Source organism: Thermobia domestica, chromosome 18, assembly GCF_964235325.1.
Source record: "Thermobia domestica chromosome 18, izTheDome1.hap1.1, whole genome shotgun sequence".
Taxonomy (NCBI): Eukaryota; Metazoa; Arthropoda; class Insecta; order Zygentoma; family Lepismatidae; genus Thermobia; species Thermobia domestica.
In genome coordinates this window covers 2,647,343-2,662,579 of record NC_137471.1, presented here as the reverse complement: position 1 = coordinate 2,662,579, position 15,237 = coordinate 2,647,343, and the positions used below count along the sequence as shown (strand labels likewise).

The 15,237-nt window shown below is 36.6% G+C and overlaps 2 protein-coding genes across 3 annotated transcripts in view; one reads left to right on the top strand and one right to left on the bottom strand.

Annotated features, from left to right (window-relative positions):
* Positions 1-893, bottom strand: part of LOC145675476 (uncharacterized) — a 35,473-nt gene extending 34,580 nt beyond the window's left edge. Inside the window, exon 1 of one of the 2 annotated variants that reach the window (XR_014129128.1) lies at positions 629-893. Coding sequence is in view for 1 of the 2 variants with exons in the window: in XM_081745912.1 (XP_081602038.1) it covers positions 629-722 (94 nt within the window). In the remaining variant the exon portion in view is untranslated. The remainder of the gene's footprint in view (positions 1-628) is intronic. The other variant, XM_081745912.1, reaches the window with a different exon arrangement.
* A 2,908-nt stretch (positions 894-3,801) lies between these two features.
* LOC145674871 (cilia- and flagella-associated protein 65-like) overlaps positions 3,802-15,237 on the top strand; it is an 84,198-nt gene continuing 72,762 nt past the window's right edge. The window contains exons 1-3 of the mRNA XM_081745114.1: positions 3,802-4,016; positions 10,199-10,287; positions 14,733-14,952. Of these exons, the coding sequence (XP_081601240.1) occupies positions 3,947-4,016; positions 10,199-10,287; positions 14,733-14,952 (379 nt within the window). The 5' untranslated portion in view covers positions 3,802-3,946. The remainder of the gene's footprint in view (positions 4,017-10,198; positions 10,288-14,732; positions 14,953-15,237) is intronic.

Below are 15,237 nucleotides of genomic sequence, written 5' to 3'. Positions count from 1 at the left end.
CCAGCACCATACAATTGGTGCTTATTTCGATTTTCATGTGGTCCGGCGACACAGCACATATGTCCTTAATTCTTTTACAACAAACTAAGACTCTTTTTCTTTTGAACTAATCAGAAAACGAAGATTTCTTTGAATTGACTAAACAATACTCTCGCCGGTAAGGTATTACTATCGAACATTCAACTGAATTTGCATTCACTTACTTGGCATACATCGAAATGCATTTTGTTCTTGTTAAACCTATTAAAACTTACTATATATATCACTATTTACGTTCTTTGTTATTGTCATTTAGCTATAATTGATGCGCACGTGCACTGAATATATTGAATAATTTCAATGATTCTTACTAAACAAATCTCAATAAGACAGGAACGACCTTGTACTATTCTGCCTACACCGATAACGCCTTGAACAAATATGCATAACTTTGTAACTTATCAATAGTTGGCCTACTTAAACTTTTCCAATAACAAGTAAAATCCAGCTAAGTTCCTGCTGTAGCCTTTTCATATCCCCAAGGTAGGTCAAACTATGACTAACAGTCAAAGCAAGGTAGCATTCTGAAGGTTTTTTTTAATGTATTATGTACACAAAATACGAAAAACATCTGACACAGAATACTTACAATTCATATATCCATTGGACTTATCCGTAAAATATGTCACAATTGTGAACAAAAATGTTAAAATGTATCTAAAATTTACTGCACTTTTCACCATATTGACATTTCTCACAAAAAAGTACAATTCCAATATAGTAACATTACGTCACGTCTAAATTCACCATTCCCAAATACACCACCACAAGCAGTAGCAGGTTGCAGTGAGCACAATGTTACCAGAACCTGTTGTTTTCTCAAGATTTCATTAGGTCCAATCTAAATGCTATGTAGTGAAGGCACCACTGTCAGCATAAATGAAAAGGTTTACACACGATCACGATTTCCATCACATATCGAATCAAATTAGAGGATTATTTTCTCGAGGACGTTGGTCATGTAAGCAGTAACCGAGTTTGCTAAATAGCAATGAAACTGCGCATCACAGTTAGTGTGATAAAACTGCTCCAAAGTAGAGAGTTCCGTTCAGTTTAAACGCTGCTAGCGCGTGTTCTATTGTAGAAAGTTGACACTAGTCGACTGTCCATCAACAGCGTAACATTTACAACATGGGTATAGATCGATATGGAATAAAAGCAATTAGTCCAGTGTCTACTGTACACTTTTACTAAGAATACTTGCAGGAAAGCACGTTTTGCGACAGTAGGTAGTGTGAGAGACAAGAATGAGTGATAATGAGCAAAGGCAGGCGAACAACATTGAAGTTAAGACGCCAAAGACGGAAGCTCGGCCGCTATTTACAATCGCTGTATGTGTACGAATCTACACACTACAAATATGATCACCCAATGTTATTGCTTCTCATGTTAAATGAATTAAAAAAAAAAATCAAATGGAACACAAGCTAAATCTTGTTCAGTATGTTCGATTTGTATTTACCTTACCTGCAGGTTCCCGTATGCTTAATCTCTTACCTTAATCTAATTATTCTGACAATGATATTGTTCTTTTTGTTACATGCATTTCAAAACTCAAATAGATTGCAAGTGAAAACTCGCCAAATTTGTCAGCAAACCTCCTGTAATAGTTAAAATGATCAACTCGATCATAGCTTTTCAAAATATTTACATGATTGTTTATTAAGTAAGTGATACACAATTTATCTTCTCATGCAAACACATTGTCCATTCCACAACGAAAACAAGTGAAAAACACTGTGTTCTAGTACCTACATTTTACGAGTATTTCAAGTCATTTGGATAAATCTGAAAATATTTTGTTCTTTCCTTAGTTTAGATCACTGAGAAGCCACAATATCTGTTCTAATTTGCTTTTGTTCTTTACAACAGCATTTCAAAATAAATGGGCCACCCTGCATCGTAATAATAAATGGCAAACGTCTCAGTCTCTACGACACGAGTCCCAACAATGAACAATCCACCTACATAGGGCAGTACATGTAGCTACCTGCCCTATGGGGTGTTAAAGTGCACAGGCAATTCGCCAACTTTAAACTGTTGTGACGATTAATTCCAACTTAAAATTTGTATTGTTTCAACTTAGTTATTTCAAAGTGTAACAATTTAATTGCAACTTAAAAATTGTATTCTTTCAACTTAATTATTTTAAAGTGTGAAAGTTTAGTTGCAATTTGAAAATCGTGTTGTTTCAACTTAATTATTTAAAATTTTGACAATTTATTTGCAACTTAAAAATTGTATTGTTTCAATTTAGTTATTATCAAATAGGACAAAGGCATGACTATATTTAGATTTGATCATTAATATTATTGTAACATGTTTAGCCACCTAATAATCTAATTGGATGCATTTGGTACAGATGTGGTTTAGTTACTGTAACCACTCATATTTTCTTCATGATTGCAGGACTAAAATAATATTTAATATAGTCTTTTGCTTTGCGCGTATTTTGATGTGTAGCTGCTTTCATGATCCAAAGGCCGAAATTTTGGACGAAACAACTACTGTAATATAGTTTTATATATACGAAAATCTTTTGATTTTGGAAAGTTCTTCGCTATCAATACAAGCCTTGTTTCTTAGTGAAATAGAACTCTGACATAATGTCTAATAATAAGTGAATTGTTCTTCTAGAATCTATTTGACAACATAAGCATAAGCTCAAAAAAAAAAAAAAAAAATTAGAAGAATGCCAAAATGGCGACCATCTCATTCAAGAATTTTAAAACTCACTATTCTTTCAACAGTCAAATAAAATTAAAGTAATCACACATCATAAAGAAACTCTAAAATGAAAAAGTATCCTAAATATAAAGGATTGTTGAAAGAATAATCTTTTATATTTTGGATAGTTTTTCATTTTAGAGTTTCCTTATGATGTGTGGTTATTTTAATCGTGTAGGTTTACTTTCGGCGCAACACTCGAAATAATTGTTAAAAAATTATAATTCTTTCACTTATTTCTTTCTTATTGTCTTCTAAAAGATTTGCGCTGGTCGACATGAAAATATCTCACTTGGTATAGATAAAATTCAAGGGGCCATCGGAGTAATTGTTGAAAATTTACATTTTTTTTTATTTGCTTATAAATACGGCTTCCGGATGTATGGCATAAGAACCAGAGTGCAAAAACTCAAACGAACCTATGCTACGTGGCCACTATGAAGCACGAATGCTTTCTAACCGAGTCAGTGTAGGGCGAAGCTGGTGGGATCGCGCGGGTGTGTTTCTGAGTGGAGCAGGAGTTTCAGGGATGGTGGGTGGTGCGTAAGCGATTATAGTGAAAAGAAGTGGGGTTTTGCAAAAATACGAGTTTGAACAGCACTTGTCATAGTTTCATACTAGTTGCAATGCACTTTTAAACCCAAAATGTGGAATGTGTTCCTTATAAATATGTCTTTTCATACAAAGTATTCAATTTTACCTGTAAATCTTCCAAATTGCGGTGCGTCAAAACTACAGCAGCACCACTTTAATTGTATTTAGTGCTACGATTAGCATGTAATATGAGCACTTAATACTATTTTAACTTTCACATTTGGATGAACAGATTCAGAGATATGTCTATGCCATATTTGTTGTAGCGTAGATGTGATGAATTTTTCTATCTAATGTATTCTAATATTTTACTTTTTAACAAACTTCCTTACATAGAAGACTTTACCTAAGTGCTGGTCCATATACTTTTTAGCATTAATTGTTAAGAAGAAAGGAAAGAAAAGCAAACACAATTTATGCCAACATATTATATGTCTGATTCAGTCAGACATTTTTTCAATGTTGAAAATTTTACTTTCGTCAGTGACAAGAATTTCATTATAAGACTGCTGTTAATGTTTAATTTATTCTAACAGTATGAAAAGTTAGTTACGAAGAACAAGACGTAACTAGTTCCTGTGTTAATATGGAAAGTATTAGCAGTTCACCGGCTTATAGTCGTATATCGTCCAGAACTGGTAGATCTAAAAGTAGAGGTAAATTATTCATTGGACACTGAGATATTTTCTGTGAAATCGAAGGTAGCAAAAAATAAATAAATAAAATATTTAATTTGGGCTAAAGTTTACAATACATGCTGCAGCTGCACATTGATAAGTGGCACCGCCTTTAAAACAGTATTGTAGAAAAGGGTAGATACAGTACCGGATTTAGGTTTGATGGGGCTCTAAGCTATTGAAAGGGGCCCTTTAACGTCAAGCTTTAGGGGCCTTTTATACGTCGAGCTTTCTTTCTCAGCGACAAATTGCCGATTTTTAGGTTTGAATACATGCTAAATGCTAATTTATGGACGTAATAGATAGCTACTGTAAGTGGAAACAAAGGCCTATTACAAGCAGAATTGGGAAACGGGGGCTCCATTATAAGCGGGACTGGATAATAAGGACCTCATTACAAGTGGGGCTGAGAAATAGAGCCATATTACTTGCTTCATAAAAGTCTAGTACATAACAATACAAAACACCATTGTTGTGTGTGTGTTTTATCTTATTTGCTTTTTTTTTGTTATTTGGAAATTACATTACAATCAGTTTTTTCGGGTTAAATTCCAAAGTTAGGCGTCCGTTTCCAGCAAATTTTTTATAATTTACAGGAAAGATATGGATAATTTGATCGTTTGTGTGTGTGACAATATACATAAGAGTCTCGAAAAATCTGTTTATTTGTTACTAGCAGCGTTCACCCCGCTTCGCTGCGGTCACCCCGGAACGCAATAAACTTTGTTACTTAGATAATTTTTACTTTTTCGCTTTCAAATTGCAGTAAATGTTAACATTATAGCGCCTGTCATTTATGTTAACCCGCCGAGTGACACGGTCATGCGGGTTGCATATAAATACGTTTATTTTTATACCTATGATGAACTAACAAAGGATTTGTACGTTATGGACACTTGAATGGTCAATTATCTCAAGACACTGGTAATTAAAAATTAAAGTGATATGATAAAAACCATCTAGGGTCCAAATCCTAATAACCCCCCAAAAATAAAAGAAATTGGTTCAGCCGTATTAGCGTGATGAGGGAACAAAGGATTTGTACGTTCTCTTTTATAATATAGATATGTAAGAGGTTATAAACATGGGACTATACGGTGAGCGGAGGGAACTACTTGGCGCAAGGTAATCAAACAGTTGCATTGTGGGAAAGAAACGAGCATTTATGTTATCAACATGGCGAATGTACAAGGACAATGAACTACCAGTTTTAACATTTGTGAAGCAATACGTTGATAACGAACAAAATCTTTTAAAAGTTTGTGAAGAGCATGGATTAATGAACCTAATAACAAATTTCAGAAAGTGTGCAAAGGAGATAACAGCGAAAAAACGTGGTGAAAGCGGACGCCCAACTTCGGAATAAATGCCGTTTTTTCTTTAATTTTTTGGTCCCCTAGTGAGTGGAGCCATAAGCTATATTTGTTTAGCTTATACGTAAATCCGGTACTGAGTAAGGATAAGTAGATTAGAATAAAGTTGAGGTAGCTTAGATTTAGGGAAGTTTGCATCAATTTTATTATTAAAATTGAGTGTAATTCCTCGTGTCTACGTAAGAAAATAATAAAAGTGGACATTGTACATCTCACCCTTCATTTATACTACAATTCGATTATGGCCCGTAGACGAACAGGGATGGAAGAAAAATTTTAAGTTGGTGTGAATGAAATATCCAAATTTGATGCGTGGTGGCAAACTCTCCTCAACAACACAACACAGAGATAAATTAATGCCATGTGCATAACGTCATACACACTCTGTACACTTCCAGCAAACAGGTTGGAGTGCCAAGTCAGTATAGTGCACGTTGTTGAACATGGTCGTATGAAAGTGTCGCAGACAACACACAATTGTAAGTGAATTTTCTTCACGAATTCAAACTGTTACATTCTGGACAGCAAACCGCAAAAGAAAAACACTAAAAGTGAACTTGGGCGAGAAGTGGCGATTGAACACACGATTCGCCGCTTGTTTTCACATTTCCTTCTTGTGACACAGCATTTCAAAATGAACCACTAATATTTTGAAGTACAAAATATTCAATATTTTATTCTAATTTAATTTATATACTGATGACAGAATAACATATAAATAATAATATTTATATTTATCTATATATATAAAAGAGAACGTACAAAATCCTTTGTCCGCTCATCACGCTAATACGGCTGAACCAATTTCTTTCATTTTTGGGGGGTTGTTAGGATTTGGACCCTAGATGGTTTTTACCATATCACTTTAATTTTCAATTACCAGTGTCTTGAGATAATTGACCATTCAGGTGTCCATACGTACAAATCCTTTGTTAATAGTTCATCATAGGTAAAAATAAACGTATTTATATGCAACCCGCATGACCGTGTGACTCGGCGGGTTAACATAAATGACAGGCGCTATAATGTTAACATTTACTGCAATTTGAAAGCGAAAAAGTAAAAATTATCTAAGTAACAAAGTTTATTGCGTTCCGGGGTGACCGCAGCGAAGCGGGGCGGGTTAACATAAATGACAGGCGATATAATGTTAACATTTACTGCAATCTACTATGGTTTTTATCATATCACTTGAAAGCGAAAAAGTAAAAATTATCTAAGTAACAAAGTTTATTGCGTTCCGGGGTGACCGCAGCGAAGCGGGGTGAACGCTGCTAGTTTGGTATATAATATTCAGGCTGTGAAACGATTATAACAGAGTTCTTGCTATACCTCAGGGAGTACGTGAAGGTAAGCAGAAAGGTAAGAAATGGAGTCGTGGATAATACACAGGTTGAGTTAGGTTGCCATTTAAATCACTTTCTTTGATGCCCCCCCGCCCAAATTTTACGTATCAAAGACGCCAGTGTCTTCCGGTATCTTGAGTTCTAGCACCAGGAAGACATTTCTTGATAATAGAGCGGTTCAACATGGAGTTGAAAACTTCTTTGGGTTGCGGACTCGCCTCAGAATACGAGCTCCTTCGTGGCTAAGCGATTAGCTTACGCGCCTTTGGCGTGAGAGACCTGGGTTTGATTCCCGGAGGGAGCTCATTTAGTTCGGATTCCACGATAATCAGTAGGTCCCGTCTCATATAGCCTCGCTGCTGAAAAGGGACGTTAAACTCAAAATCAACTCAATTCAACTCGCCTCAGAATACAATCCTTGGCTGAACGATGAGAGACGGTCCTTATTTTTTGTTAACCCGGGATACTATTAATATTTTCCTTTTCAGACCTTTAAATATTACGCTCATAGGGTGGACATACTTCACCAACCTAAAACACAATTGAATGATAACGGGGGAAATATGAGGATGAAGGTAATGAGAAGAAGGGGAAGATCCTGTGAAAACCTTCTTTTTCTTCTTCTTCTTTTTAGCTTAACTGACCATTATGCTCTAAGGCTAAAAGAGACTGTGACGATGATAATGAACAAAGTGGGAGAAAACACGGGAGAATCCAGAGAAAATTCCATCACATGCTGATTGTTTCCTATAAAGACACTTGCCGCTGGCTAGGATCGAACCAGAGACCCTACACATTAGAAGTGTGCGTTCTACCACTGACCCACGAAAAACTACGAAGAAATTAAATGTCGACTGAAAGCAGAGAATTCGTGTTATTATTCAGTTCAAAATCTTTTGTCATCTTGAATTCTATCGAGGAATTTGAAGCTTAAAATATGTAAAACGATTATGATGTCTGTTGTATTATATGGTTGCGAAACATGGTCGCTTACTTTGAGGAAGTATGCAGACTGAAAGTGTATGAAAGTAAAATCTTGAGACGAATATTCCGACCCAAGAGGAACGGGAATGGCGGAAACTTCATAACGAATACACTATATTCGATCTTTTTTTCTAAACCTAATTTATGCTAATTTATTAAGACGGTGGATGTAACAAACGAGGAAATTTGTTTCATATTTTCGGCCATGTTTTATCTTACAGTGATGATTGTATCTTATATGATTCTTTTTAAGAAGCCCATACACTCAGACATGAAGAAATCTTCCATCATGCATGAAGAGTGATAAACCCACAGGCAAGTTGATCATGTATAGTCTCGTTCATGCATGTTGATAGTTTTCAAAATCTTCTGTAAACATGCATGATGTTTTTTTCTTTCTTCATGCATGTTTACCGCGTATGTGCTCGTTCATGCAAGTTGCTTGTTTTATTTAGGTCTGACAATCACTAGAGCGGAAGGAATCATGTGACTCTTTTCTTCGATTCATTCTTCTAGTAAGTCGGACAGCAAGTTGATAGAACATTCTTCCAACATGCATGATGAAACAAATCTTTCATGTTGGTCATACAAGTGTATGCGTCTGTGGCAGCCAGTTAAGATTTTAATCCGAGTGGAGGCCCTTGTCCACCTGGAGACCTGGCTCTATAGCCCCTAAGCTCCTCCCTTAATCCGTTAAAACTGAAACACCTGAGCAAATAGCATAGGATGTTCGCGGGGCTCAACATAGCCATATGGTAGTTTATATTGTACTTTGCGCAATGAGTCACGTGTGCGGATCTTTGGTAGTCATTCCAGTGAAAGAGGTCTATACTTTTCGTCTTATCTTGATGTCAGGAATTATCTCGCAAACTATGTCGGTGTTGTTTTATATCACCTTATATATATATATATATATATATATATATATATATATATATATATATATATATATATATATATATATATATATATATATATATATATATATATATTTATATATATATATATATATATATATATATATATATATATATATGTGTGTGTGTGTGTGTGTGTGTGTAGGGTGTTTCAAAACAACACCGACATAGTTTGCGAGGTGATTCCTGACATCAAGACAAGACGAAAAGTATAGACCAACCTGGGTGCACAAATGCTTCCTACAAAAAATCTAAAACGTTTGCAAAAGAGTTAAAATTCATACCTAGTATGGTGTGGGGCCTCCTTTTGCGTCCAAAACAGCTTGGATCCGACGTGGAATGCACGTATACAGCTCCTGAATCGTGGTGTGTGGAATTTTGTACCATTGTTCCTCCAAAACATGCCCCAGTTCCTTCAAGGATGCTGGTGGAGGGTACTGAGACCGAACACGCCCTTCAAACTCAGACCACAATGGCTCAATGATGTTCAGATGTGGTGATTGTGGGATCCAGGGGAGGTGTGATAGCTCCTGGTCACGCTCCTCAAACAATGATTTCATCGTTTTTGCAGCGTAACAGGGTGTCAAATCATCTTGGTAGATGCCATTACGATCAGGGAAACAATATTTGGGACATGGGTAGAACCTGGTCCCCCAAAGTGGCCTCATACGCCTTAGCATTCATCGTTCCATGCAGGGCTATGATGGGACCTGCAGAAAACTACGATATCACTGCCCATACTGTAACAGAACCACCCCCATGCTTTACAGTTGGGAGCAGACAGTCTGTATCATAGGCCTGCGTCGGTGTTCTCCATAAACACGACCGGTTGTTGGAACAAGGTGAAGGTCGATTCATCGGACCACATTACGTGTTTCCACTGCTCATGAGTCCACGCCTTGTGGCCCTTGCACCACTGGATACGCTTCTTCGCATTTCCAGCTGAGACCAGGGGTTTGAAGATATCGCACTGTTTTCGATGGAACCAGGTTCTGTAGGTCGCAATTAAGTTCAGACGTAATTTTCATTGCAGTGGTCTCCTTTTTAGCTGCTACAATGCGTTTTAATGCCCTCCGGTCCCTTTTTTCTTTCGACCACTGTTGTGTCTGCAGACATCGTTTGCCCATGAATTGTGTATGCCCTCGTGACATTGGACACAGTGCCTTTCGATACCCCCACGATGTTTGCCACTGAAGCTCCAACCAGACGGGCACCAACGATCATGCCTCTTTGGAAGTCTGTCCGATCGCCCATTTTACCGCACCAGTTTCACAGCAAGACACTCACAGGTGAACTGGTTACTGCTCACGGAAGAGGAAGGACCACATGACATATGGAAAACAAAAAACGTGTTGTACTGTGGAGTGCCAAACTTACGTGTCCTGTATGAAATGTTTTTAGATTTTTTGTCTACCCCTATATATATATATATATATATATATATATATATATATATATATATATATATATATATATATATATATATATATATATATATATATATATATATATATATATATTACTTGCTTGTTTAATTTCAGGAATACGATCCAGCTACACGTTTGACTTCGGCGAAGTAGCAACCGGAAGCACGAAAGTTAAGGCACTGAGTATTGAAAACCATTCGAGGGTAAGTTTTCCGGATATTTGTTAAAACACAACAAAGATCGACAGGACACAGCATGCTGCAAAGCTATTTCAGAAAACATAATTTTCGTAAATTTTGAACCTAATATGTCATAGGTCTACGTCCTGTTCACAAATATTTCTATTGAATTAACTATTTCTTGAATTTCTTTTGTATTTGTTTCTAAAAAGTTTAATTCAATGTAATTTATGTAATTTATATGGATATATAGCCCTTTCCGCTGGTCTCGTCGCTAGTGTTTTCGCTTTCGGTGCACATGGTCCCGGGTTCGATTCCTAGTGGGAGAGCACAAAACGTTTCAGTAGCTTACTTTCATTTTCATTAATTATCTGTTTCCTTTAGCCTGAAGGGAATAACTATGAGATGTTAAACTAAAATATTTTTTTGTGTGTAAGCATAATTTCGTCGGTTACGATGTCAAAGAAAATGCAAGATTCCAAATTGGTTTTGGTTTTATGGTTTTGGTTCAAGTAATATAGATGTTAGGTAAAGAAAGTATAAACCAGTATATATATATATATATATATATATATATATATATATATATATATATATATATATATATATATATATATATATATATATATATATATATCATTCATTTGTTACAAGGATGTTTCCTTACCTTCTTTTCTTGGATTCATTTTATTCTGTAAAATGCATTCTGTCGCGAATTTCAATAAAACTTATAATACTACCTTTCATTGTATTATTTCGCAAGCAGCGCGTTTGGTAGGCCCTACGATACATAGACAAGTGGCCAGCATAGTTGAGAATTGCAAAATTAAAGTTGCAAATAAGTTGGCCCAACGGAGTTTAAAGTGTATGTTGGCCAACCAACAGTTTTCGTTGTTTATCCTGGTCCAACAAATGTATGTTGGTCAACTAACAATTTCCGTTGTGTATCCTGACCCAACGTTGTTTAAAGTGTATGTTGGCCAACCAACAATATCCGTTATTTCTCCTGGTCCAACGTAGTTTAACGTGTATGTTGGCCAGCTAACAATTTGGCGTTGTTTATTCTGGCCCAACGTATGTTGACTAACCAAAAATTTTCGTTGTTTGCTTAACGTAGTTTAAAGTGTATCTTGGCTAGCCAACAATTTACTATCATTTACCCACCAGGCAGTACCAATCTTTATTTTTTATTTTTTTATTTCTTGCATAGTGGCTACGTTGGCAAATGCTCTGCAATGAAATCAATCGCAACGTAGGATCAACGTTGGTAGTTGACTAGTCTACTGTTTGTGCTGCTAGGGATGTGGATAATACCAAAATTAACTATTGTTAAGCTGTACATAGCATACATATATATATATAATGAAACCTATAGCAAATAAGTGATTTGGAAAGTACGTTATGCTTGATCCATGCTATTGAGTTGTACTCCATACGGGCAGGGTTTCCTAAGCTTTCTGATGTCACAGTCCCCAAAGGAAATGAAAAATGATTTTTTTAAAGTTTATTTTACAATTAATAAACGCTGGCAAAGACAATAGAGAGGATCATGGAGGAAATGTCCATATATGGGTCCTAGTACCAGAGACAACTTGCAAACCGCTTGCTGTAAGCTTGAATTGCAAGTCGGCCAAGCCTGCATCCAGCTTGATTGGAAAGCGTGCAAACGTGCCACAAGCTGGATTCCAGTAACGAAGTTACATGGGGGCAACCTTGCATTCAGGTTTCCTTTCAAGCTTGACGCAAGCGTTTTGCAAGTCAAGTCAAGTCAATAGCTAATGAACGGCCAGTGATACTATAACGTTCTGCGAAGGGTCTAAAGCATCGCTTGCAAGTACAACAAAAGGCAGGTTGTATGAAAGCATGGTTTCAAGTGCAAGCGTAAAAAGCCAAAAGCCAAGCACGCGCCAATTGGCCGAAAGCTCTCTTGCTACGAGGAAGGTATGGATAGGCACAGTTAAAATCACCGTTACCCGTCAGGAAGTTTGACTCCATTAACAAACTCGACGAGATAATTGATCTAGTTATCCATTGCAAAAAAATCAAAACTTTGCTTTAGCAAGTCTATTTATTTGACTTCGTCTTTATATGTGTAAAAATGATAAAGAGAAGAAAAAAAAATCACACTCGCACAATAAAATCGCAGTTGTGTGCATCCAGTTAGATAAATGAAAGTAACAAAGTTGATGATTAAACAATCAGTGACGTAGGAAAGGGTTTAACTCGGTTTAAGCCCTCGCCATTTTAGTACAATGACATTGAAATTAATTTTACTCTCAAGGGATGGTATCGAGACCGAGACTAGTATCAGTCTTGGTCTCGGTTTTCTCGTCTAGATATTTTGAGACGAGACCGAGATTGAGATAAACTTTCGTAAATCGAGACGAGACCGACACTTCTAATTCGAGACGAGATTAAGCTCAGTCTCGAAAATCTCGGTCTCGTATCGAATATATGATTTTAAAAAGTACTGAAATTATCTTTACTCAAAATTCGTACGATGTTAAGTTACATATAAGGTAATAGAACAATTGCCCTTGAATGACTGCAGTCATTGGCCTATGTATGGAAGAAAGAGGGGCAAATACCACCTCTGATCCTCTTTCACCCGTACTCCTCCTGTTCAAAAATGAACGAAAACTATGAATCCTTACCTTCTCACTGTGTTAGAGGACATAGCTTTAAAACTGCTATTAAGAATTCATGAACGATGTCAGTCATTTTTGTTGTTGCGTGTTTGAAGAGATTATTCTGCCAAATATCTGTTGAAGAGGGACTGGGGCTTTGGGGTGGAGTTCCATATAAAATTTCGTACTTTGATACATCTAGCTATAAGGAAAAATTTTCAAAGGTCTCATGGAGCGTGGCTGCCACTATTAGCAGGAAGCTACGTGGTCGGGGGTTGACATTTCTTGGTTTTTTCTGATATAATCAAAGAATGGCTTTTAGACATCAAAATATTTTTCTATTTCAGGCACATCACTAAATCATACTAATCTAAAGTAAATCTTAATCATATTAGGTTAACATGGAACTTTGGTTTCATTTGCTGCCATTCTTCATTTATGTATTTTGAGATCCTCCATGGCTAAGCGGTTAGCGAACGCGCCTTTGGCGCGGGAGACCCGGGTTCGATTCCCGGCGGGAGCTTATGTGGTTCGGATTCCACGTTAATAAGTAGGTCCACGTCTCATATAGCCTCGCTGCTGAACGGGACGTAAAAATCAATCAATTCATTTATGTATTTCTCCCCACTCCCCAATATTGCAGAGTCCTATGTTAGTTAATAAAATAGTGGATTTCAAACAATGACACATTATGCTCTATTGTCAGTTTACCTAATATCTCATCAATACGATATTTCATATAGTCCACTCATCCTAGTTTCAGTGATGAAATTAGAATAGAATGACGATGTTTATTATTTTTTCCATTAATCTCATGCTGATATTTCATCTGATTCTGTTCATTTTTCTGTAAATTTTGTATTTCAGGACCGCCATCTCCGGCAGTTAATCCCTTAAATCTTATACAGAAAAATCGCTCTTTATTATTAGTGATCATTTAACTTTTGGCATAGTTCAAACATGAACAGACTTACCTTGTCTCACGAAGATGTACTTCAATCAAATGTTTCTATGTGCACTGACATCTTTGTCGGTGACTTCTGAAAGTTGCTAAGCTGGAAAATATGTGTGAATGTTTCTGCCTTTCTGTGGACCTTCACTGAAAATAAACTACGTCACTTCTCGAAACTGTAACAAACTCGATTTCTTGGGAAAAGTAGGATATACGCTATTTATAGATTTCAATTATATTAATTTGTTATCATCCCCGTGAATACAAATTGGAATACATTGCCTGATAGCTATAATTCATTTCTCAGCCTGTTCAAAATTGTAAGGAACTCAGCTGTAGCACCTATCAGGAATTATGGACATATTCTTCTCAATATTGTAAAGTATTCATAATCTTCTAATGAATTTGTGGCCCCGCGTAGCGTAGTCGCTAACGCTCTCGCCTTCGATGCGAGCAGTTCCGGGTTTGATTCACGGTGGAGGCACTCGGTCGAAAGAGTGTAAAACCCTGCCAGCCACCCTGAATGAGGTTTTCCTGGGTTTTCGTCATTTACACCAGGCAAATGTCGGGGTGGTACCTAACTTATAGGTCCTAGGCCGCTTCTTTCCTCCTCCAATCCTTTCTTCCTTCCCTTTCCCCGGATTGTTTGCTCGCCGAGGGACATCATCCCTCAAAACGAGAAGGGTTGAATGGCCTTAGATGCCGAAAGCCCAGAAATCTAAGTCCTTAATCTACTAATGAATTTATGAATTCAGATTTTACAGACTCATGTTGTGCTCCTGTTTTTGTATAATCATGAAAGTCAATATTTTGGTGATACCTTTTAAGGGCATAAAAATAAATACTGAATATTTAATTATGTTGTTATGAAAGATTACTTCTTATTGCAGTCGTCACAAGAATATGAAGTTAAAAGAGATCCGCATACAAATCCCTTAGATCATACATTTGACTTTGAGGAGTATAAAGTTGAAGTTGGCCCAGGTGAAGTTGGGAAGTTAAATCTATTGTATTCACCAAATGTACCAGATGCCGTTAACATCGATTATTTCACGTTACACGAAAGTCACGGTGGAAGAAAACAGATTACAGCGAAAGGAAAAAGTGTTGGTAAGTGCGCCATATCTCAAAGGTAATGGTACTTATAGACAGTGAAACCTAGGCTTAAGTGTTTGGTAGAATTGGTCTACAGATGACATTAGAATAAAAGAATACAGACTAATGGAACATTATTTGTTTTGAGAGTAAACTTGAAAACTATCTTCATTTCCATTTTAAGATGTCAAGTACACGTAACTGCTTGGTCCTTTCTACATTCGAAACTGTATATATCAGGTTATCACAAAATAAGTATCGCTGTTCAGAGAACTCTGTAGACGTAACCAATCGGCAGAA